At 40.6% G+C, this 26,730-nt stretch overlaps 2 protein-coding genes across 2 annotated transcripts in view; one reads left to right on the plus strand and one right to left on the minus strand.

The window, feature by feature from the left end:
• Window positions 1–13,548, plus strand: part of QRSL1 (glutaminyl-tRNA amidotransferase subunit QRSL1) — a 46,524-nt gene extending 32,976 nt beyond the window's left edge. The window contains exon 11 of the mRNA XM_078447178.1: window positions 13,268–13,548. Coding sequence (XP_078303304.1) covers window positions 13,268–13,320 — 53 coding nt within the window. The 3' untranslated portion in view covers window positions 13,321–13,548. The remainder of the gene's footprint in view (window positions 1–13,267) is intronic.
• Window positions 1–26,730, minus strand: part of RTN4IP1 (reticulon 4 interacting protein 1) — a 151,783-nt gene that overhangs the window by 82,591 nt on the left and 42,462 nt on the right. The window lies entirely within an intron of this gene.

Consider the following 26,730-nt stretch of genomic DNA (forward strand, 5'->3'; position numbering starts at 1 on the left):
CTGTAGGCTACCTAATGGATAAGACCACCGATTTAAAAATCAAATAAACTTGGGTTTGAACCCTATTATTGCCATTTACAAGATGTGTAACCTGTCTGAGCTTCAGTATCCTGACTTGTAAAATAGAGATGATGTTTACTCCAAGGGATGTTTGGAAGGATTAAGTTTAAATGACGCATGATGCCTTGATAGACTAAGCACTCAATAATTTTAGCTATAAGTAAATGCGTACAATTAGGAATTTAAGTCATTTTCTTATACAGTTGACCCTTGAACAACACAGGTTTGAACTGCATGGGTCCACTTACGTGTGAATTTTTTTTTGTATAAGTACAATACAGCTCTGTACTGTACAATGTATTTTCTATTCCATGTGATTTTCTTAATAAAATTTTGTCTAGCTTCATTGTTAAGAATATAGTATATAGTGCATATAACATTAAAAAAATACATGTTAACTTTATGTTATCAGTAAGGCTGTAAGTAGTTTTGAGGGAGTCAAAAGTTACACATGGGGTCAGTGCCCGATGCCCCACATTGTGCAAGGGTCAATTGTAGATACTATCAATACATGTAGATAATACCAACACATCAATGCATGCATGGTAAACTAACGGCACATGACCAAATAACAATTTGCTGGAAACTTACACTAGAGACCAGTTCTATAGCTCCCTGATGATCTGGCTCCCTTAAGGATGGACTTTAAAATATCAGGAAGAACCAATGGCCTGCATATTTCTAAAGCAATTTCCATGAGCTTTTTTTTTTTTTTATAGAGAATTGGCCAACAACGTTCAAAGAACTGAAGGTCTTCAAAAGGCCCCTGTGCTCTGCCAATCAAATGAAGAACAGTACCAACATACTCTTTTCTTTTTAATGTTTATTGATTTTTGAGAAAGAGAGGGAGAGAAAAGTGGGTGAGGGGCAGAGAGGGAGAGAGAATCCCAAGCAGGTCCTCCTGCCCCCCACTGTCAGCACAGAGCCCAACTCTGGGCTTGAACCCACGAGCCATGAGATCATGACCTGAGCCAAAATCAGGAGTTGGACACTTAACTGACTGAGCCACCCAAGCTCCCAGAAAAGCTCTAATGTTAAAAGAATATGTTGCAGGGTTCAGTCAGTTAAGAGTCCAACTCTTGATTTCTGCTTAGGTCATGATCTCAGGGTTTGTGAGTTCGAGCCCAAGCAGAGCCAGCTTGGGATTCTCTCTCTTCCCCTCTCTTTGTCCCTGCCCCCCTCACACTTTCTCTCTCTCAAAATAAGCAAACAAAAAACAATGAAGTCTCTCAAAAATATGGCTGTTACATATTCCAGTTGGAGGGCAGGGAATGCTTCTGACAGAGCCACAGTCTTCCTACTAAAACTCTGTTCCATTTCAATATATAGATACAGATAAGTGAGGCCCCAAATTGCTACATCTTCACTGCAATTATTTTAAAATGGGAAAAATTTAAGGTTGATGTTGCCAACGGCCTGCTAGTATAGCCATCAGGGGGAAAAAAGTTAATGAAGTACCCATGGGGCATGTAATGATAAGTGTTTTCCAAGATAAGTATTTTGCAAAATGGACCTGCAAAATAACATGATAGAACTGGTGTAAGATATCTGACAAGATGGTAACTGATGACTTTAGCATAGTTTATTTAGCAGGACGAGTTGTCTATAGAAGCCAAACATAGTACAGAAGTCTTATTTTTCTGATTTCTGTGATTTACATGTGTGTGTAAATCATCCCCAACCGGTTTCAAATCATTAGAATATAAACTAAAAGGAAGTGAGGCTAGAATGTGGGAGTTTTAAGACTTACAATAACAGGGGCGCCTGGGTGGCGCAGTCGGTTAAGCGTCCGACTTCAGCCAGGTCACGATCTCGCGGTCCGTGAGTTCGAGCCCCGCGTCAGGCTCTGGGCTGATGGCTCGGAGCCTGGAGCCTGTTTCCGATTCTGTGTCTCCCTCTCTCTCTGCCCCTCCCCCATTCATGCTCTGTCTCTCTCTGTCCCAAAAATAAATAAAAAAAGTTGGAAAAAAAAAAAAAAAAAAAAAGACTTACAATAACCAAGTCTAATACAGTATTCTATCAGAACCATTTTATAGCCTGCATATAAAAGTAGAGCATCAAATTACATGCAAATTATTTTCTTAGCTATACCAGTCTATTTCTCCATGGAAATGGCAGGTAATTGGTGCAGAATTAAGGTGGTGCTAATGGGAAAAGAAGTGAAATACCATAAAATGAAAATTATAATGTAAGGCTTGCCTGGATTAGAGGGTATGAGAGAAAGGAGGGAAAGAAACGTGATTTTTATCCTGAGAAATGCCCACGACTAGAAGAGATGCTGTCACTCTTATTAAAAACAAGGAAAGGAAGAATGACCTGTGGGGGCTGAAGATTAATTCCACAACCAAGTGGAAATACCTAACAGTGGGAAGAGAGACAAGTAAAATAGAGTTTGGGGAGTCAAAAGGATATTAAATAGTGACGTCTTTATATTGGGTCTCTTCTTCCTCCATGTTTTATTATGAAAACTTTCAAATATAAAAGCAAATACCCACACATCCACCACCTAGATTCTACCATTGAGATTTTACTATATTTCCTTTGTCATGTGTCCATCCTGCTATTCTCTCTACTCATCCGTTAATCTACCTTATTTTTAAAATGTATATCTCAAATTGCATTTTGCCCTGGATACTTAAGCATACCTAACATTAACTTGAGTTCAGTATTTGTTTATTGGTTTTTTAAATGTAAAACTCTACAATGACATACACAAATCTTAAGTGTAGATGCCCTGACTTTTGAAAAATGCATACACCTGCGTAACCCAATCCCCATCTACATATAGACCCTTATTGTCACCTCAGAAAATTATGACTTTACTTAGTCCCTGCTCCCACCCCTCCAGAGGCAACTGTTCTTCAGATTTTTTTTTTCCCAACACAAACCTAGTTTTGTTTATTCTAGAATTTCATATGAATGTAATCTGCCATGGGTTACTTAAAAGATTATTAGGAGAATGCAGGATCTCAGCTTTTGAATTTGATTTGAACTGATTTTAGGAGGTTTTCATTTTTAAGTTACGAAGGTAATGTATGTTCTCCGTGGTGGTGGCGAGAGAGAAAACAGAAAAAGACACAAAAAGAGTAAAAAATCACTTGTTATCTACACCATCAGGATGTATGTATATGTAAATACAGATGTAGATATATGCATTTTATTAATACAATTGGTGTCATATTTCACATGGCTGTGCCACCATCACCACTAGGTTCCAGAACTGTTTCATCAATCCCACACCCATAAGTAGTCACATCCCATTCCATTCTCTCCCTAGCTCCTGGCAACCACTAATTTTCTGTCTCTATGGATTTGTCATTTCTAGACATTTTGTATCAGTGGAATCGTACTATATGTGACCTTTTGTGTGAGGCTTCTTTTATTTAACATTATGTTTTCAAGGTTTATGTGTGTTGAAACATGTATCACTATCATTGCTTTTTATGGCTGAATAATATGCCATGTGTAAAAACATATTACATTTTGTCTATTCATCAGTTGGATGGACACTTGGACTGTTTCCATTTTTGGGGATGAATGTTGCTATAAACATTCATGTATGAGTATTTGTGTGAATGTGTTTTCGTTTTGCTTGAATATATACCTAAGTGTAGAATTGATGGGTCATATGGTAACTCTGTATGTAAGTTTGAGGAACTGCCAAACTGTTTTCCAAAGTGGCTGCATCATTTTACATTCCCACCAGCAATGTACAAGTGTTCCAATTTCTCCATGCCTTTGTCAACACTTGTTATTGTCTATCTTTTTTATCATAGTCAACCCAGTGAGTGTGAACTGGTATCTCTCTGTAGTTCGATTTGCATTTCTCTGATGACTAATGACATTGAGTATCTTTTCATGTGCTTACTGGACAATTTCATATACAGTGAAACCTTGGTTTGCGAGCATAATTCATTCCAGAAACATGTTTGTAATCCAAAGCACTTGGATATCAAGGCAAATTTCAAGAACCATTGGCTCATTTGTGATCATGTGACGTTCGGCATCACATACTACTTGTATTGCAAGACATCGCTCGTTTATCAAGTTAAAATTTATTAGAAATGTTTGCTCGTCTTGTGGAACACTCACAGAACAAGTTACTCACAGTCCAAGGTTTTAGTATATATATTTTATTTGTTTGTTTGTTTGCAAAAGTCTGTTCCTGTCTTTTGCTCATTCTAAAATTAGGTTGCCCTTTTATTGCTGAATTTGAGGGTTTTTTTAAAACATATTTTTGATAGAAATCCCTTATCAGACATATGACTTGTAAAAAACTTTTCCCATTCTGTGAGTTGTCTTTTCATGTTCTTGATGATTTTCTTAGAAGCAGTGAAGTTTTTTATTTTGATGAAGTCTAATTTATCAATTTTTGCTTTTGTGGCTTTTGCCTTTGGTGTCATATGTCAAATGTATCTGTAATATATTTTAGTAAATGGTATGAAGAAGGCATCTAACTTTTAAAAATACACCAATTAACTCAGTACCTGTCCACACTATTACTATAGTCTAATGCCTCTATATAATTAGGTCTGATTTAGCCTCGTTGTCAAAGCTTTGTTAGTTTCCCTTAAGGCAACCCCCAACATAGCCTGAGTTCAAAAAAAATAGTGATACCTACAGTTTTGCTTCTGCCCACCTTTGTATAGCCAGGTGTCTCACACTCTAAGGCATTTATTAAATATTTATTGAATTGAACCTAATTGAGTTGAAGCGAATTGAATTAGAAAACAGTTTTAGGAAAGAGAAGTATCAACAATCATGGAATGGCCAGCACTGTGACCCAGCACTGTTCACCTTGTTTTTCCATTTCTGCTGAGGTCATCTCTGCTCTTGCCAAAACTGCTCTTCAACACATTTTCTGTTGTTGTTTTTTTTTTAAGTTTTTATTTTAATTCTAGTTAGCCAACATACAGTACAATACTAGCTTCAGGTACACAACCCAGCAAGTCAATACCTTTTCAATACAATTGTGGTAATCATTAATGTTGTTTGCCAAATATTTCCAGTTCTCTCTACTCTCAGACCCTCCTGTGGTTAAGTGTGACCACATGCCTAGTTTCAGTAAATGCACTGTGACTGGAAGTACCATGTGTCTGGGACAGAGTTTGTCACCTGGTACCCTCCAGAGTTCTCTTTTCTCTCCAGCAATGTCCAAAATGGTGGCTGCTCTATCAGCCTGGGTCCCTGAATGACTAAGGTTAGTAGAGCTCCTCTGTCAACCCAGTGGACGGGTAGCATGAGCAAAAATTAAAAACCTTTTAAGACTTTTGTTGTTTTAAGCCATTGAAATTTGGGGTAGAAAGCTAATGGAGCATAGCAGCCTATTTCAGTATATACCAGTCACTGACATATTGTTAGTGCACTGGTCTTTTTTGAATGGGAGCTGAAGGAAGAGCTTCAGGCAGTACGTGAAGCAATTGGGCCTGAAGTGCTCTCACATTTTGTGTCCTCATTCACTCTTCTCAGATGCATAACAACTTCAGCTACATCTTAGGGTAAGTTGAGTGTTCTAGGACCGCCTGGGTGGCTCAGTTGGTTGAGTGTCCAACTTCAGCTCAGGTCACAATCTCGTGGTTCATGGGTTCAAGCCCCACGTTGGGCTCTGTGCTGAGAGCTCAGAGCCTGGAGCCTGCTTCAGATTCTCTGCCTCCCTCTCTCTCTCTGCCCCTCCCCAGCTCGTTCTTTCTGTCTCTCTGTCTCTCTCTCTTCCCCTGCCCCCCAAAAGCAAATAAACATTTCTAAAAAAGGAAGCTGAGTGTTCTAGAACTGTGCCAGTGTCCAAAAAATGAGATGCCTGTTAAATTAGCATTTCCATAAAAAGTAAAAGAAGCATTTATATAAGTTACATTAGGTAATAATTTACAGAGGAAAAAAACTAGTTCCCAGGAAAGGCAAAACCTTCCACACCGCCCAGAAAGATCACTATAAAGAAATATAAGATTAACTCACCAAATTTGATACATATTTACCATTTTTCAATATATTCCATGGCCGTTTGTGCTTCTATTTAGTGGACGTTTACAAAACTTGACACTGATCTTGTGCTCATTCTCTAAATGCATTAAACAGTGAGGTCTCAGCAAAATATAAATTGGTATAAACTGTGAGCAATTAGTATAAACAAAATGGGTGTATATAATTTGATAAAGTGATCATTTGGCAAGTTGCTGTCTTGACTTAGACCTTTACAATAGTGGAGATTTTATCATCATAATACAGGTAATGTTTGGGGAAGAGAAGGAAGTACCATTATGTATTAAAGAGTTTCAACACCCATTTTTGGTTTGTTTTGTTTTTTGTTTGACAGTGAGTGATTAATTAGAATTTCAACATTTCTAGAAGAAACAATTTAGTCGAGAGTTTCCAAGGGAATTTAAACTTATCCCACTGGCTCTGTATGGGACATAAAACACTTGGTATAAGAGCACTTCCACTAGGAAAGGATTATACATTTTGAGGCTTAATGAACTACCACTATGAAAGACTTACTAGCAAAGAAACTAGGACTACTATAGAATTAACTTTGGAGTTGGAATTAACTTTGGAATTAGTCTAACAGCTAAATTGTATTAGTACCATTACAGGCAGGCAACTTAAACATTAGTTGAAAGTAACATTTTAACTTTTATCATGTGTTATTTTTATGAAAGCCCTCACACTTTCCAAACATAAATGAAGTTTCAAAATATGCTTGATCAATACGTTGTATAAATATGTGAACAAACGCCTGTAACCATATCTAAAGAGTAAACGTTTTTAAGAAGTCAAAAGAAAAACAATATTAAAATATTTATAGATAAGTTACTGTCTTCTCAGTCTGAAATTCATATCTCCTCTTCCGTCTTTTTTAATTATAGTTGACACACAATGTTACATTAGTTTCAGGTGTCCACCACAGCAATTCAGGAAGTTTATATGTTTTACTCTGCTCACAAGTGTAGCTATTGTCTGTCACCATATAACACTATTACAATAGCATTGACTATATTCCCTGTGTTGTAGCATTCAACCCCATGACTTATTCATTTCATAACTAAAAGCCTGTATCTCCTCCTGTCATTCACTCATTTTGCCTATTCCCCCATTCCCCTCTTCTTGTAGGCATCAGTTTGTTCTCTGTACTTATGGGTCTGTTCTGCTTTTTCTTTGCTTGTGTTTTAGATTCCACATGAAGTGAAATCACGTGGAATTTGTCTTTATCTACCTGATTCATTTCACTTAGCATAATACCTTCTAAGTCCATCCATGTTGTTGTGAATGGCAAGATCTCATTCTTTTTTATGGCCGAGTAATATCCCCGTGTGTGTGTGTGTGTGTGTGTGTGTGTGTGTGTGTGTGTGTGTCTATACACCGTATCTTCTTTATCCATTCATTTATGGATGGACACTTAGGTTGCTTCCATATCTTGGCTATTGTAAACAATGCTGCAATAAACAGAGGTGCATATATCTTTTCGAATTAGTGTTTTCTTTTTCTTTATGTAAATACCTAGTAGTGGAATTACTGAATCGTACAATATTTCTAGTTTTAATTTTTTGAGGAAGCTCACACTGTTTTCTACTGTGGCTGAACCAATTTACGTTCCCGTCAAAAGAGTATGAGGCTTCCTTTTTCTCCACATTCCCCCCAACACCTGTTATTTCTTGTCATATTCTGACAGATGTGAGGTGATCCCTCAGTGTGGTTTTGATTTGCATTAGTGAAGATGAGTGATGTTGAGCATCTTTTCATGTGTATGTTTGCCATCTATATGTCTTCTTTGGATCCTCTTCTACCTTTCGTCTGATTAATTCCAGCTAATTCTTTAAGACTTGGCCTCAGCATGCTCTTTCCAAAAGTCTTCCCTTGCTCGTGCCTATGCGCACACACATAAACACACGCACACTTAAGGCACTTTCATGCCATTGCACTGGTCAAAAATCTTGTAGATCTCTATTATAGGTTTTATTATACTGTATTATACTTCTCTATGAGATATTCCTATCACCATACTACAAATTCTTGAAGACAACGAATACGTCTTAATTATTTTGTGTTCTCCAGTATCTAACATTTAGAAGACAACTAAAGTTTGCTGAATTAATTGATACCATGAAGTTGTCAGTGTACCACTGTTTCCTTTAAACTAAAAGATGGAGTGCCTGGGTGGCTCAGTCAGGTAAATATCCAACTCTTGGTTTTGGCTCAATCATGATCTCACGGTTCGTGGGTTCGAGCATCTGCTGACAGCACAGAGCCCGACTGGGATTCTCTCCCTCTCTCTGTCTCTCTCTGTCTCTCTCTGTCTCTCTCTGTCTCTCTCTGCCTCTCCCCTGCTCACACTCGTGCTTGGTCTCTTTCTCAAGATAACTGGAAGGAAAGAGGTAAAATTATCACTTTCAGATTACATAATTGCATGCTTGGAAAACCCAAGAGAATCAACCAAGAAATTATTCTAAATAATAGAATAACTGAGTGCGGCCAACATGGGAAACAATATGGAGGTTCATCATAAAATTAAAAATAGAAATACTATACAACCCAGTAATCCCACTACTGGGTATTTACCCAAGAAAATGAAAACACTAATTTGAAAAGATATATGCACCCCTATGTTTATTGCAGCATTACTTACAATAGCCAAGATATGGAAGCAACTCGTGTCCATCGATGGATAAATGGATAAAGATGTAGTACATATATACAATGGAATATTACACAGCCATAAAAAGGATGAAATCTTGCCGTTTTCTGCAACATAGATGGACTGAGAAGGTGTTATGCTAAGTGAAATAGTCAGAGAAAGACAAATACCATGTGGCTTCACTTATATGTGGAATCTAAAAAAACAAAATGAGTACAGCAATAAACAAAGAACAGAAACAGACCCATAAATACAGAGAGTGGATTGTTGCCGGAGGGGAGGGGGTCAGGAGAATGGGTGGAGGGAAGCGGGAGATACAGGCTTCCAGTTATGAAATGAATAAGCCACAGGATGAAAGGTACAATGTAGGGAATACAGTCAGTGGTATTACAATAGCATTCTATGGTGACAGACAGTGGCCACACTTATGGTGAGCAGGATATAACATATAAACTTGGTGAACTCTTATACATCTGAAACTAATGTAATCGTTGTGTGTTAACTATACTTCAATAACAAAAAGAAGAACAGAAGAATTAAGGAAGGTGGCTGGGTACAGAATTAATGTTCAGAAATCAGTCATCTTTCTATATACAAATAAGAATCTCTTAGAACCACACTGTCCAACACAGTAGCCACTAGTCACATGTAACTAAGTTTTAATTAAAATAAAAAAAAATTTTTAATTGGCTTTTTAGTGACATTAGCCATGCTCCAAGTCTTCAATAGTCACTTGAAGCTTTGGGGGAAATAGACAATCTGGAACTATTTTCCATAGGCCACATGAAAAATAAACAAGAAATAAAGGTCACAAAAACTCTGAAAAAAAATAATAAGAGGAACAGCCCTAGAGTGATATACATAAAACAGAAGAGAAACTCCAGAAACTTACTCAAACACCTATAAAATGTTTGTATGTGATAAAGGAGGCATTTCAAATCAATTGTAAACATGAATTATTCAACAAATTGCGTTAGGACTTGATAACCACCTAGAAAAAAACAAATTTGTATTCCTACTTCACCCCTTACTCCAAAATAAATTTAGTAAAAATGTAAACATAAAAGAAAACTATATATATATATTTTTTTTTAATTTTTTTTTAACGTATATTTATTTTTGAGACAGAGAGAGACAGAGCATGAACAGGGGAGGGACAGAGAGAGAGGGAGACACAGAATCTGAAACAGGCTCCAGGCTCTGAGCTGTCAGCACAGAGCCCGACGCGGGGCTTGAACTCACGGACCGTGAGATCATAACCTGAGCCGAAGTCGGACGCTTAACCGACCAAGCCACACAGGCGCCCCTAAAAGAAAACTATATTACGGTATTGCTCATAATAGCAAAATACCAGAAACAACCTGATTAAATACATTATAGTATGTACTCAATTTAATACTATTTAACCATTTGAAAAGAAAATCTGCAGCTCTATTATGTTTTCAAAAAAAATTTTTTTTATGTTTATTTTTATTTTTGATTTGGAGAGACAGAGTGCAAGTGGGAGAGGGGCAGAGAGAGCGGGAGACACAGAATCCGAAGCAGGCTCCAGGCTCTGAGCTGTCAGCACAGAGCCCGATGTGGGGCTCGAACTCATGAACTGCAAGATCATGACCTTAGCCGAAGTTGGCGCTTATCCGACTGGCCACCCGGGCACCCCTATTATGTTTTGATGTGGACTGCAGAGAGAGTGTGTGTGTAAAAAGTATGTAGTAAGCTACCATTTGTGTAGCATCTATGTATAGACTTATGTGTGTAGAGAGCATCTCTGGGAGGGGAACACAAGAAAATTGGTTTCCTCTGGATAGGCAAACTGGGAGCTCAGGACAGGGGTAAGAAGAGACTTTGTTTTCACTGATGCCTCTTTTGAACTACTGAATTTTGCACAATATATATGAATTAACTATTTTAAAAATAAATCAAATAATTATAAAAACCCAAACCTAAGATGTATAAAAGTATTGCATCTCCCTCCTTGTCCTAAATTTATTTCAATTTTTTATGTAAGAGCTGCAAAAGGTCTGTGGGCAGTGATTTTAGGCTTCAGTGCAGGAACTCTTGTCTAGAAGGTTAAAATTCAGTAAGCTGTTCCATAAGTGTTTAGTAAGCAATGAGGACCTATCAATGCACTCAGTAGGTACTTGTTCAGATGGAATTTCTATTATTTAAAGAAGACTTTTTATAAAGGGGAGCACAGGGGCGCCTGGGTGGCTTAGTCGGTTAGGCGTCTGACTTCAGCTCAGGTCATGATCTTATAGCTTGTGAATTTGAGCCCCGCGTTGGGCCCTGTGCTGACAGCTCAGAGCCTGGAGCCTGCTTTGGGTTCTGTGTCTCCCTCTCTCTCTGCCCTCCCCTGCTCATGCTCTGTCTCTCTCTCAAAAATAAACAAAGGTAAAAAATTTTTTATGGGCCCAGCATGCTTCCGCTGCGCAACTCTGCTCTCCAGATAAATTTTTTTTAATAAATAAATAGAGAGAGCACTTTGAATTATAGCAAAAGTGAAGAGCCAAAGTAGTCTGCAGTCATTCCACCATGTAAAAATACAAATGGGCTAAATGATGAGAAGCGGAATGAGTTCAGAGCATCCTAAATAAAACCATGCTTTATAGAGTGGAGCTACAATCTTCCAACGCCCTCCCCAGCACTCTGGCATGGATGCCACTGTATGCAACTACCGCTGTACCTCCTACCCTCCTCCACCTACCCAAACACTTCTGTCTCGCTCTAAAGTGTCTACACTTACACCCAGCAATCTTTAACACAAATGATACATCATTTGCCGCTAGGAATGGAATTGTCTAATCCCACCATTTGCTGTCTGACAGTTCAGACAGTTCAGATCTTTCAAAAGACAGAGTGAATTTTTCTGGGTATTGACATGATGTTCTTCGAGCCCGAAGAAATTATTCTAGAACAAGTTTATCTGTCGAAGACTACCCTAGAAAACCACAGGCAGAAAAAAAATCAGCCGTAGAACATAGTTTATCATTTAACAATTTCTTTTTATCGGCAGTTGTTTTAAAATTCAAGACAATCAATTGAAACTAAGTAAATCTATTTATAATTAAATTTATTGTCCAATACTTATATACAGATTTCATTGGTAAAACAAAGCCCCTCTGAGCCTCAATTGCCTCACCCGTTAAATGGGGACAAGAATATCTACTCTACTAACACTGGATGATTACTGCAAGAACTAAAGATGTAAAAGTAATCTGAAAAATGTCAAACAATTTTTCAGGGCACCTGGGTGGCTCAGTTGGTTATGTGTCTGACTCTTGGTTTCAGCTCAGGTCATGATCTCACAGTTTGTAAGATTGAGCCCTGCATCGGACTCTGAGTGGAGCCTGCTTGAAATTCTCTCTCTCCCTCTTTCTCTGCCCCTCCCCTATTCATGCTCTCTCTCTCTCTCAAAATAAACAAACATTAAAAAAAAAGAAAGATGTCAAACAACTTTAAATTGCCCATTATCTTTCTTTGTTAAGAGGTGACCAGGGGCACCTGGGTGGCTCAGTCAGTTAGGCATCCGACTTCAGCTCGGGTCATGATCTCATGGTTTGTGATGGGTTCAAGCCCTACATCAGGCTCGTGCTGGCAGCTCGGAGCCTGGAGCCTGCTTCAGATTCTGTGTGTGTATCTCTCTCTCTGTCTCTGCCCCTCCTCAACTTGCGCTCTGTCTCTCTCAAAAATAAACGGTTTAAAAAAATTTTTTAAGAAAGAAGAAAGAGGTGACCAATCCTTTCCAAATATATCAGATTTAATCTGTTCTGTCTTCACTGCCACTAAGTTTGCCCAGTGTGTCTACCTCTGAATTGGTGATTTAGTTTTCTGTCCAGCAAAATGAAAATCTAAAAGATTAGACACAAAAAGGCCTTTATCATTAGAAAAATATTGAAAATTTTTTTAGAAATATACCATTACCTATCCTGGTGGGTAGACAGCACAGCATCTTTAACAAGAGAAGATGGAAATACCTGAGTAAATTAGGCAACTTGTGCAAGCCTATTTCATAGATTTTTTTTGTCTTATTTTTTAAATAAAATTTGAGGTCTAATCTGTTGGCCTCCTACCATGCAAAGAGAGGATTTTCTTTTTTGCATTCCTCAATCTCACACATACACAAAACCACACGCATTTCTTTTCTCAATTATAGCACAATTTTTAGTTACATCAAAAGTGATATAACTTCACGTGATTACCAGACAGCTGCAGAAGTTGCTGTGGTGAGACACCTTCTTCAGGATGGAAGGATTTAGCCCCCAGCTGCTGGAAGTGCTATTCGCAGACACCTTTCCACTGGCAGCCTGCTTTGGAAGTGGTTCAACTTCTGAGAGTTGCCTTACGACCCCTTCCCTGAGCAGCTGTCGTTCAATGACTGTTCAACATGGTGGCAAAAGGCCCTCCCTGCAGCTTGGGACAATTCTCAAGGGCCAGCCCAGCTTTAGAGCTCCCTATGTTGTCTTTGTCACGGCCAGATTCTCCCTCTGTGCAATCCTGCTTCCTCTCTTTTCTTCCTTCCCACAGGCATGGATCCCAAAAGTTCTCCCCAATAAGGCTTCTGCCTGCCAATCTCTGTTTCAGGGTCGCCATCCGAGGAACCAAACCTGCCACAGTTGATACCAGAAATGGTCTGAGAAAGCAGATGCCAAGAGGAGATTCTGGAGAGGGGTCACCTGCCATGTGCTTGGCAGAGCCCCATTGTTGGTGGGAGGGGGGGCCCACACAGCACAAGGTAACAATGCAGCTGTTCACCGTTCACTGGTGGTGGCAAATGTACCAGCTCGTGCGCTGTATCAGGCATTTGAGCAACATGGCAAAAACAGCAACTAAAAGCACAATAAAGTTGGCTATTACTAAACTCAGACCATGCTTTGGAGAAAGATAATGAGAGAGAGTGACTGACGGACTTTAAAAAGTGTGAGAGCGTGAAAGCAAAAAGGCCTTCTTGGTAGCATATAAAGAATCTCTCTTCTGCAGCAGAGAAAGCCAAGGACCAAGCTCGGGATTTAATTACAGGGTAGCAGATCTCCAAACAGTTAAGTACTCAGACTCGGCAGGTGTGCTATGCCAAGGTCAAGGACCTGGTTGAGAAAGAACAGTAGGATGGGGACATCTGCTTTGAAAAAGCTACAGAACTGGTCCATCCCTCCCCATCACAGGCGAGTACTCCCTCTTCTTGAAGACAACACAAGAAGACCATTCCCCTAAGAAACAGCATGCACCCCCTTCAGATCTGCCCCAACGTTTTTAGCTGGCCACTAGGCCAATAACTAGCTTGAAGTCAGAACATAACTCAGCTTGAGGAGGAAAGCGGCTACACACCAAAGGAGTGGCGGGACCGAGCCAACAGGAACCGGCAGGAGCTAGGAGAAAATCCGTGGGACAGCACTCAGGGGGTGTTGAATCAAAGCAGTCAATACATTACATTGGATAAGAAGTGTTTATTTGGAGCACTGTCCTGGAATATAGGATTCAACACTCTGACAAGAACACCACGAGATGGTGTAGGCATGATGACAGGATGGTCCCAACAAGCAAGGAGAAAGCAATGGTCCCCATTAAGGGAGGTTGAAATGCCAGCATTGCCCTGCAGATGGTGGAAGAGGGGGTAAAAGGCCTCAGAAAAGTGGGCATTCTAGGGTGGACATACTATATGAAGCCAAATGACTGTGCTCCATGGGAAGATCCAGGGGATACATGATTGACCAAGGCAATAAGGCATGTGCTAGGGAGCTCCAAGAGTTCAGTGGTAGCTCTCCTCTGGACATCAGGGATTAAGCTCTGTCTTTCCACGCCTGGGCTCAGTGACAGCAATGAGAATGATAGGACAACTCACCCCTTTCCTCCATCACTCCCCCAACTTCCCATCCCCTGCAAGAGGCCAGTTGGTAGGACTTGGCCATCAGTCAGATGGATGTAATTATTGTAATGAATGGTAGGTTTGCAGTGGCCTGACCTACACAGAGTTATGGAGATGGTTAATAAATGTAGTGTTCCTAGAGGCAAAGACGTGAGTAGGTAAAAAACAAAAACAAAAACAAAAAAGCTACTAGGTAACCTCACAAACAAAAGCTATTAGTTAACTTTACAAACAAAAGAAATCAAGGATGGAGGGTGAAGGCATTTATCCCAGTCAAGCCAGGATGCCCTGCCCATCTTCCAGGACTGAGCCAGTTTTGGGACCCAGAACCCATCAATTGAAAGAGGTTAGGTGGCCAGGGAGACACAAATATTCACAGTAATGATTAACTGGTCCTTCCCCAGAGGGGTCCATGGCCATTTATTTGGGTAAGTGTCCACTGGGGAAAGGGGAAGATCTAAACATCACGAAGACTGTTGGACACAGGGTCCAGGTTGACATTGATACCCAGAGCCCTGGAATATCATCATGGTACCCTGTTACAGTAGGGCCAGGGCCAGTGTCACAGACGTGTGTGACCTGTGCAGTCACACAGGATTTTACATTTAAAAAGTTCTAACTGTGGGGAAAACAAATAACCCAACAGGTTCTAATTGTGATTGCTTTAATTCTTGGTTTAATGCCTGGGTGGTACCCTTTTAAAATTATTAATAATTTTTTGAACAAGGGGTCTTTTCTTTCAGTTTGTGCTGGGTTGGCCTGTGTGGGGATATAGGAGTGTCCTGATACTAAATGAAGTTCTGGCTCCGGTGTGGCTTACAGTGTATCTTTTGAACCTGTAGACCCACCTGTAGTATTTTCCTGGTCTCCCAATATACACTTGGGATAAATATTCCCAGGAATTGACACAATCCCACACCACCTCTTTGGTCTGTGGGGTAAGAGCTATCCTAGTGAAGATGGCCAAATGGAGGGAGCTCTGAATGTGCCACTCTGCCCCCCCCACACACACAACCACACACACACAGCCAAGATAGTAAATCAAAAACGATATTGCATCACAGGGGGTCTAACAGAAATTAGTGCCACTCTGAAAAACTTAAAAGAATGCAGGGGTAGTAAGTGGACCTTACAATATTTCCATTTAATTCACCAGTCTGTCTCTTGCAAAAAAATAGAAACAGAATTTTAAGGGAAACAGTGGACGATGTAGACAAGAAGTGGCCCTAATTACAGCTACTGCACCAGATGTGGTATCTTTGCTAGACCCCATTTGAATGTCGCCAACAGTCCAAACAATCTCTCTTTTTCTTTTAGGGTCTAGACTCCCCATGGAACCATATACTGAATTTATATGACCGTCTAAAACACGCCTGCATCAAGTCTTTCTTGCATCAAGAGGACTGGCCTTCCATTTTGCAGGATGATCATCACCCTGGGTGTGTCCAATGTTTCCCCATGACCAGGCTTGCTACATGCATACAGACAGACTTACACATACTCCGAAAAGGATGCTGTGCTCTTTCTTGGAGCCTTACATCAGACATAGGATACCAACTCATTCTATTACTGATGATAGTAACCCTGGTCACCTGTCATTTGGTGTCTGCCAGTTTTCCTCACTGTAAAGTCGCCAGTTCCCTCTCTGTATTTGACTGGTGTTTCATGCAGGGATATTCTGAGTATGCCAATCCTGCTCTGCTGCCAGCCTTAGCATTCATTGACGACCTCCTCTGTATCAGCTACCACTGACTGGGTGGCCAACTGGTGATTATCTGTTGCTGTTGTTCCCTCTACAATTATTAGCCAATATTCTACTGGAAGGAAGAACTTTCCCTTCTCTTTCTTTTGCCTGTATCAGTATGGATTCATGGATTGCTATTTTTTAAGTTTATTTATTTCTGAGAGAGAGAGAAAGCATGAGCAAGGGAGGGGCAGAGAGGGAGGGAAGAGAATCCCAAGGAGGCTCTGCACTGACAGCACAGAGCCCAATGTGGGGCTCAAACTCACAAACCGTGAGATCATGACCTGAGCCAAAGTCTGATGCTTAACCGACTCAGCCACCCAGGTGCCCCCATGGATTCCTATTTTAACTGAGGGTCATAATCCTATACTTTTATTTTTATGCTCAAACTGCCCCCAACTGGGCTAGAAGACACCCATTCAAGCTGGCTCCTGTTTTCTTTTCCAAGACCTCAGCATGCTTTAAGCATTTCTTTATTTTCTGGCACAAGAGGATGTTGTTCTGCATCTAGCCCAGTGGAGAATGGTATTTAGAAACCAAGATCTGGAAAGGGAAGCTTCACATATGATGTTTTTGAAGCTTTTATGTGCTCCTCACAATATTACTGTTTTCTCCAAGTCCCTTCTTTCTTCTTCTTCTTTTTTTTTTTTTCTTTCACACTGAAGTTTTCTTAAAATGCCTAGCTTTTCTTGGCTGGCTGTTTCATGTGAACAGGGCACTGAAAACCTATGAGTAGAAACGATGGGAGTGGGGGCTGGGGGTAGGTAACTGACCAGGAGACTTTAGAGTTGAGGGTGGTCTGACCAGGTCCATTTACTAATCTGAATAACAACAGATTTTTCTTTTCTTTTTGTGGCATGATTAGTTTTTCATCAGAAGAATGCTCCAGTCTCCTACCTGGAAAATACATACCTGGACGCCAGTGTTCTTTGAACCGAGTTGAGAAAGGAGCTAGAATTGCACTGACTTTATTAGGTTTACACACAATACCCACATTCAGTATGGAATCTTCATCTTCAGCTGTGCCTGATGTCCCAAGCCTGGAGTCTCCCCAGACTCAGCCTCTTCAAAGAAGGAATCTCTAGCAGAAAGGATATTGAGTGGCTAATCTACCTCTTACACAGATTGTCAGCCAATCCTGTTTTCTGCCTGCTGCCCCTAGACCCCCAAGTCTTTTGGAGGTTCTCTGGCCGGAATGAGCCTGCTTTTGGACTCTCCCTAGAGACACTTTTACATTTTTCTCACTCTCTAAGTCAGTGGTTCTCAACAGTGGCAATTTTGTCCCTGGAGGCATTTGACAATAAGTAGAAACATTTTTGGTTTTCACAACTGGGGAGGGGGTATTACTAGAATCTAGTGGATAGAGGCCAGGAGTGCTGCTAAATGTCCTACAACGCACAGGACAGCCCCCCACAACAAAATATTAGTTGGCCCCAAAGGTCAACAGTACTGAGGTTGAAAAACCCCGTCCTAAATCGTTTAGTACAAATACTGCCAGCTTCTAGTTTTTTGATGCTACTTCATTTTTTCCTTCATTCTTTTTGTTTTTGTGGTTTTTATGTTTTTATGATTTTTATGTGGAGTTGTTTCCAGCAGGAGTGATAAACATAATTGCTTAATTGAAACATTTAACCAGAAATCACTTGGTGGAACTTGAATTTATATTTGTTGAAAATATTTCAATTTCTGTCTCAAGTGTTGACATAGATGAATGTTTCTGAAGCTTTGAATGTTTTTGAAGTGTTAGGAAGAATGTGTCAACCAAAGAGTGAAACAGAATGCACGTGGATTCAGCTAGGAATGGACTTTGGGTCTCATGGAACATTCCATACAGTTGTTCTGAAGGTAAGTAGTTGTTTGCCTTTTTAATAGAGAAATGAACAAAAGCTGTAGTCAACCATAATGACACATTATCAGTTGAAATATATAAATACTTTTTAATTCACAGAGGTTGACCAGAATTTTTGTAAAGGACATTTAGCATTCCCTGACACCTCATACATTATTAAACTTACAGTGCTTGGGTGCCTGGGTGGCTCAGTTGGTTAAGTGTCTAACTCTTTATTTTGCTCAGGTCATGATTCCAGGGTTGTGGGATGGAGCCCTGTGTCGGGCTCCCTGCCGAGCATGGAGCCTGCTTAAGAAGCTCTCTCTCTCTCTCTCTCTCTCTCTCTCTCTCTCTCTCTTTCTCTCTCTCTCACTCTCGCTCTCACACTCCCTCTCCCCCATTTTTGCACACTCTTGCCCTAAAATAAAAATAAACAAATAAATAAAATAACTTTAAATAAACAAACAAACAAACAAACAAACTTACAATGCTTTTCTAGGAGTTATTGACATTTGTCAGCAGTAGCTCTGGTCAGTAGAGTTTGCTTACACTGAAGCTGGATTCCATACGACTAACTGCATTTACTCTGTATCTTAAGACGAGCCCAGAAAGCCAGCAGTGAAGACAATTTTCAGGAACTAAGTCGCAGGATACAGGATGGAGATTCCAGTTTGTCCTCAGAGAGTGTTCCCACAACAGGGATGAACCCACTATTCTCTAAAAGTTCTGTGTCAACAGAAGCTTTGGGGCATATTAATGTATTTTTGCCTTTTCTTCCATATCTCCTTTAAAGGTATCTCATCTGCATGAAGTCCCTGACCCATTAATAAGCCCATTTATTTATCCACATAGACTCAAAACTGATTTTGCAGAGTCTAATTAGAAGTTGCTCTGGACTAGAAAACAGCTTTTAAAAACACATAGATTTATCATTGTTACTTTTCCAATGGACTTTGGGAAATTAATACATTCTTATAAGGAAAAAAAAATCAAGTTAAGTAAAAAACTCAAACAATGTGGTAACAAGAATGAATTTTGCACACCTCTGCAAGGTAAGCTTCATGAGTTTTCATAGAATTAAATGTATAAAATATAAGTTAAAGTGAGTTAAGGAGCAGTTTGTAAATTTGTTCTCTAAAATATTTTTTTAACGATAATTTAAGCTTTTTCTTACTTTTAGTTAAGTGTTTTTAAAGACTTAATCAAAATTGCCCTTTTTAAAAGTTAAGTTTGGGGTTGACAATCATACACACAATCCCCTGACATTTCTGGATGTGTCCTTTTCCATGGTTCTCAAAAACACAAGACAAATATTTCAGTAAGTAAACCTTCATAAATTTGTATACTCAATAGTAAATATTTGCTTCGGTTGTGCAAATAATTCCATTTGCTATTATTTGAAAAGAGAGGGATTATGTGGCCTGAAAAGGAATTGTAAGACTCGGTCATCATAGTGTTCATTACAGATAAATGATTCTAAAATAAATTATTTTAGTAGTTCTTGACATACAAGTGAAGGCAAAATCTGTATCATTTCTCTCTGATGCCATTTTCCACTCTCATACAGGAAGAAAGTGAAAACAACAGCATTTCAAATCAAGGACATTGGTTGGCTAAGACATGATCAGTCTTCAAACTATCAGGAAACATCTCCCTTTTGAAAAATGAACAAGTGTAGCTGTAACCTGGAAGTGAAATCTAGAGCCGCCATACTGCAACCACACCAAAATTCCATCTTTCCAGGGTTATGCCAAAGTTATCCCTCTCAGTGAGTCCCATCTAAGACACATCATTAAATTCTAATCTATGGCACCATCGAAGAGCAAAGCCTGTCTTCCGGTTTCTGCATGTCAGGAAGAGGAGCCTTTCTGCCGAACGTCGTCCTGGGAGGGAACTCATGAGCAGCAAAGCCATGGCAGTAGGTTAGCAGCATCACATGACAACTTGCTGTAGTCTCTCCTACATTCACGGCTTTGACTTCTAAGACCACACAAGACACCTCTCAAGACAAAAGATGAGAAGTGTTACGCATCCCAAGACTTGTGGAGAAACTGTAGCTAGCAAGCTGATTCCTTGCCCTACAGGTGAATGAAAATACTGAAATGCGACCCCCCATGGGATTTCCACAGAGGTAAATCTACAGGACTTCTGAAAAGACTGTTAGTAATTCAGTCACTGTTTTCTTGCGCGTCTCCCCCACCCCCCATCCAATGAGTCTGCAATCTAATTTCTTTTGCTGTAACAAACAGAACAAGGCAAGAGTCAAATGATCTCAAGGGAAACAGAGGCAAAGCAGGTAGGGCCAAGGCCCCCTGGTAAGTCATCCATATTCACACGTGCCTCTTGGAGCTCCCTGCACAATCCCCTTACCTGTTTATAGCCTATTCGTATTTCAATAATCCCAGGAACTAGAAGAAAGAGTGGGTGAGGGGGAGAAAGGATGTCATTATTCATCCAACACAAAGTATTTAGCAAACCCCTGAAGGGGAAGCAAAACTTTTCCTCCATCCTCTTACAGACTCCAGTCTCTTACAGGCCTGAGTATTAAGTTGATACAGGGCAGAGTAAAAGGAGAAAAAGCATACAACTTAATATTTTTACATGGACATAGGAACCTTCACAGGAAAGCGAAGACCCCAAAAACAATTAGCCTAAGTGTGTATGTACTAGGTGAACAAAAAGTAGTTGTGAAAAAGTAACTAAAATGCATGGAGGGACTAGAGGAAGATAAGGGTTATTTTAACAAGGTCTGTTTTGAACAGATTTCTCTCAGCCTCTCCTTCCCATCTCTGGTGATAAGAATGTTTCTTTCTTCCTGGTATAGAGAGTACATTCATGTTTTTAGGAAGAGAAGGAGAGGTTGGAATATCCTTTTCACATATGTTGTTTTTCAAGTGCCCTTACCTCAAAATAATCCTTATGCCAAGGTGGTATATTTTAGGGTAGCACACCCTGGTACTCTTCACCTCCACAAGCATATAAGGTGCTGTGGACTGAACTGTGTCCCCTCCCCACCCCCCTCCTTGAATCCAACTGTATTTGGAGATAGCGTCATTTAATTAAGGCTAAATGACATCATGTGGGTGAACCCTAGTCCATATGATTGGTGTCCTCATAAAAAGGAAGAGATACCAGGCAAGCATACACAGAGCGACAACAATGTGAGGACACGGCAAGAAGGCAGTCACCCACAAGCCCAGGAGAGATGCCACAGAAGGACCCAACCTTGCCAGCCCCCTGATCTTGGACTTCCAGCCTCCAGCACTGTGAGAAAAGACATTTCTGTTGTTGAAGCAACTCAGTCTGTGGTATTTTGTTATGGCAGCCCCAGCAGATTAATATACAAGGCAAAAGAATATCACATAAAACATTTCCCTGAAGAACGATCCAGGCTTTCCCCTTGATAAATCCCCTTAGTTCAGCAATCTTACAAAGCCCAACAAGATATATCTAGAGAAGTTGAGTAACTGCTGAATGATTAAACTTAGAGCCTGACTATTTACAATCAATGCTGTCTTCCAAAAGGTTACATCTTAAAGGTTGGTGTCCGATACATGTGTGTTCTCCCTCCTGGTTCTCTGATAATACTCTCCTGAGTCATTCTGCAGCTCCCTAATTGGTTTCTGCTTTCCAAGTGCCAGTTTTCTGATGAAAGCTGTTTACAGCCTCACCACTTTGGGCAGGGGAGGGGGAGGGAGGGAAATGGACGGTTGACACAAGCTGTTTCTAAGAAACTCATCTCTTGTTTTCCCTTGATACAGCCTGCGATGGAAGCAGAGTCCAAAGGGACAAACTTAGGAAACAAAATAGAAAATTCCAAGCTGGGTGTGATTCCTTGCAGGGTGGTATTCATGCATCATTCAGCAGCTATGGTTTGAGTTCCTACTCTGCACCGTGTTCTGTGCCAAGCACTGAGGGCTGTTCCAAGAATGAATTAACATTCTCGTTAAGTGTGATGTCTTAATTAATGAACCCTGAGACTAATGCTGCTTTCAAGTGAAGTTGTGTACATTTCTTAACAATCTTACCTTCTGAAGGTACCCTAGAGAACACTGGAGATAAGAATGAAGAAAGGGGAAGAGGGGCTCTAATCTCCAGAGACCTATGCAGCAGGTGCAGGGTGAAGAGGCAGAGGCGGTGGCAGATGGGGGCTAAGGAAGAGGCAGCCTCTGTGAATGGAAGGGGCCCTGACATTCCCTCAGCTATAACCTCAAGACCGGCCCCAGCTCCCTACAAATGCTGATGCCTCTGCCACGGGAGAATGCCTTGCTGTTCACGGGCTCCTCTAGCCCTCTAAGGGAAGAGAGGTATCCAGAAGGAAGGCCTGAGCTCTCCATTTCTGGGGCAGGAGAGGGAAACACTGGTGTAAAAATTGCAAGCCTCACCTGAGCAACCACGGTGAAGGCCTTAGCAGTCGCCCTACACTAACCTCAGACTTTCCTTGTAGCAACCCGCCCCACCCCCACCCATGGGGACAGAAAGCAGATCCCCCAAACAATACCCAGGGTCAACCAAACCAAAAACTGGTTCTTTGGGAAATTTTCCAGATCTACCCGCATGGAAAATAATCAGCCCACAGAAAATTAAAGGTTTTTACTGCTTCAGGAAACAGAAATAGATGGAAAAATTGAGAGGAAAAAATGCTAATAGTAAGTGATGAAGAGTGACCATGGAAATAAACTTATCAGAGGTCTGACCCAGAGCCTTTGTCACTGTTGGGTTCTGCTAGTGTGCATGCCGGTTTGAAAGCTTGATACAAGTTCAATGGATTTGACCTGGAGTGGGAAGAAAGACATGAATCAAATTTCCCAAAGATGACAGCTTCCAGGGATCCTTGTGGGGTGGAGGGCTGTCCTGTTACTTCCTAGTTTGAACCTTTGAACCCTGAATCTCTTGGCAGTCCCTTTCATCTGTGGTCCCAGTGAACCAAGCTTCCCGATATTCATGCCCTCTTAAATCCTCTCCCCTTGAAGCTGGGCTGGTCCTGTGACTGCCTGGACTGATAAAATATGATGGAAATGACATTCTGGGACTTCTGAGCCCAGGCACGAAGAAGGTCTGGAAGCTTCTGCTTTTGCATTTCAGGGAAGCTGGCCACACTGTAAGGAGTCTGACTACTTTGAGACCTTCGTGATGAGAGGAAATCAGGCTAACCACATGAAGAAGCCACATCGAAAGAGGATGCCTGGCCAGCCCCACCTGATGTGTCAGGCACATAAGCAAAGAGGCCATCTTGGATGGTCCAGCCAGTAGATGTGGAGCAGTGATGGGCTGCTTCTGCCAAGCCCTGCCCAAATTGCAGAACTGTGAGTAAATAAATAATTGTTGTTGTTTAAACCACTAAGTTTTGGGGGTGGTTTGTTATAGTCACTGATGAAAACCAAACCATCTCTCTTCACCAAGTCATTTCAGTCAGTTCCTTTAGGACCTAGGCCAAGTCATCTTCTCTGGAAACTTACAGGACAAATTCAATGCAGGGTTTAAGTCCTCTTATTTTGGAACTTGATATAGTGTTTAGATTATACAGTCCTATGCCTGCTTTTGGTCAGTTTCATAAATTAGCTCCTCCTGAAAATTAATAATGATAATGGCTAATGCTGGGCATCATGAACCAGGCACTATGGTTGGGAATAATATTGTCCCCATTTTACAGATGAAGAAACTGAGACACAAAGAAGTTAAATCACTTGCCCAAAGGTGGTCTTGTAAAAGTATACTTCCAGATTTGCTTGTCATTTTATAGCTCTGGTGATGTGCACCCTGAGCTTTAACTGCTGTAAAGGAAACTGGTGTGGAGAGAATAGTGTTGCGCCTACATTCTAGGCAAAAGGAAGGAAGAACAGTAGGACAGTAAACTAAGAGACACAGAAACTGTGGTACTTGGCATTACACCAACACAGTCTTATAGACTTGGGGATACTGACTGGGCCAGTTTTGTGGTATGTGGGTTTGTGGTGTGTTTAAGAGAAAAATAAGCCATGAAACCGTCGAAGAAAAAAAAAAACATTACTTTGATTGTGGATGTTTCCCAAACCCAGTTGAATGAGGGGTGATTCTATTTGGATTGGGATGCACATGAGCTGGACTGCTGTTTTTCACTTTTGTTTCTGTAACAAGCTTCCTCTCATTTGAACTAACTTGGATGGGTTTCTGTCCTCCGTAATGAGAAGGTCTCTGGCTGAGACCCCCTCCAAAAAACCACATCTAGATGACCAAAGGAGATGGCCATAAAATAAGACATCTGAAAATATTATTTATTGGCGATGCGATTTTCTACTCAGTGAAACATAGGTTTCCTGACGATTTTATATTAGGAGAGAAATGCAAGACCATGCCAGGAAACGAAGTTCTCAGGAAGTAATTTGGTTATAAACATATTTCCTTAATAAGATACAATTTGATTCTAACTCTCATTACCTTTGGACAAGAACAGTAAGACACTGGTTATTTGGTAAACAATTCATGAAGCTTTCTCAAATGTTCATAGCCCAGTAGGGTACACAGCAGATGCCAGCATCCATACTCATTTTACTGATGGGGCTGAACTCTACAGGATTGGACAATGTCTGAGATCACAAGGGCAGGAAGTAAGAAGCTGGCCTGGTCTTCAGGTTCCTGGTCCAGTGCTCTTTTACCACCGCGAACTTTTCCATGCTGCCTTTTTCATTCATGTAGGCATTAAGGAGACTTCTTTCCAACCATACAGATCCCCAGGTTCCATTAGAGCCTGTCCAGAGCTGAGTGTTTTGTAAGAGGTCGTTATTATATCATGGTCAGTTAGGGAACTCTTTAAATATATGCTTATCACAAAGTCATTTACTTGCAGATGTTCCCTTCTATGACCAAAAGTTTCAGGCTCCGAGGAACATTCTGCTTTTGAAATATTTTATTGGAACTGCTTCTATCCATATTATGAAGATCACTTGAACTTCTGTTCTTGCAACAAAGGTGACCATACAATCAAGCTTTTTGGCACTGCTAACAGTGGCACGGCATTCAAATGGGACAACAGGGTAATCTTTATTCACTTCCTGTGGACATTCTGGAACATAAATTTGTAAGCTCACACCTGCCTTCTGCTCATAAAGTGGCAAGGTCAGTGGGCCATCATCCCCTCACAAAACCAAGAGGTTTATTCAATTTTTGCATTCCTTTGAAATGTTTTCAACTTTAAATTGCCTTTGGAGAACTTGTACGCTTGGTTCAGCTCCAATAGAAATTTGAATGTGAGAACATTTCAAGAGGAATGAGCCATAATGGCAGTTCAAGTGGTGCACTGACCTTCCAAGTTTAACACGGGAAGGTCGTGGCCATTTTGCAGGGATTTTTCCAACTCTGCTTCTTCCAGTCAGGCCTGCCATCCTTCCACCTACCTTTCACTATCCCCACGACTGGAGCCTACAAAACTCAGGCAAATGCCAAAGAGGCTGTGGCCTGAAGGGCTGCTGGGCTCACCGGGCCTGCCAACCTGCATCCTAGAGGTTCTCTTGCTGCGTGGTCTTCTCTCTGCCAGACACATGCAAGGAGTGGCTTGGAAGTACATAGATTTGCATCTCATGAGGACAGAACTGTCTACTTTCCATTGAACTTGCTCCTTGAGAGATGACAGGAAAGACGGCCACACCTGACAGTCTGTGACACCACGTGATGCCGGCTCATTTCTCAGCCTCTTTCTCTGATTTGTCTTATTATGTTTGATCACAAATTGAAGGTAGCATGTTGTCAAAACATAAAGGTACACTTTCTTCTTTGGGGCTATGGTCAACAACATTCTAAAAAGTCTTTAGATCTGATTTGTGCACACTTGGGAGAATTATCCACACGTTAGTGTATTTATTTGAATTGAAAAAAGCCTTCCTATAAGGAAGATCCAATCTGATTTAATATTTACTTTTAAATAGGTCTAAAGAATTATCCGTTCAGATACTCCCCTTAGGGGCACCTGGGTGGCTCAGTCGGCATCTGACTTTGGATTAGGTCATGATCTCGCGGTTCATGGGTTCAAGTCCCACTTCGAGCTCTGTGCTGACAGCTCAGAGCCTGGAGCCTGCTTCAGATTCTGTGTCTCCCTCTCTCTGCCCCGCCCCTGCTCACACTCTCTTTCTCAAAAATAAACAAACATTAAAAAAAAAAAAAAAGATATTCCCCTTAGATTCAACTTCTTTGTGCTTTTTTTTTAAATTCAAATCCAAGTTAGTTAATATATAGTGTAATAATGATTTCAGGAATAGGGTGTAGTGATTCATCACTTACATACACACCCAGTGTTCATCCCAACAAATCCTCCTTAATGCCCATCACCCATTTAGCCCATTCCCCCCACGAAACACCCCACCAGCAACTCTGTTTGTTCTCTGTATTTAAAAGCCTCTTACGGTTTGTCTCCCTCTCTGTTTTTATCTTATTTTTGCTTCCTTTCCCTTATGTTCATATGTTTTGTTTCTTAAGTTTCACATATGAGTGAAATCATATATTTGTCTTTCTCTGACTGACTTATTTCGCTTAGCATAATACACTCTAGTTCCATCTGTGTTCTTGCAAATGGCAAGATTTCATTCTTTTTGATCACTGAGTAATATTTCATTGTATATAGGGGCGCCTGGGTGGCTCAG

This window comes from Panthera onca, chromosome B2, assembly GCF_046562875.1.
Source record: "Panthera onca isolate mPanOnc1 chromosome B2, mPanOnc1 haplotype 2, whole genome shotgun sequence".
NCBI classification, from domain to species: domain Eukaryota; kingdom Metazoa; phylum Chordata; class Mammalia; order Carnivora; family Felidae; genus Panthera; species Panthera onca.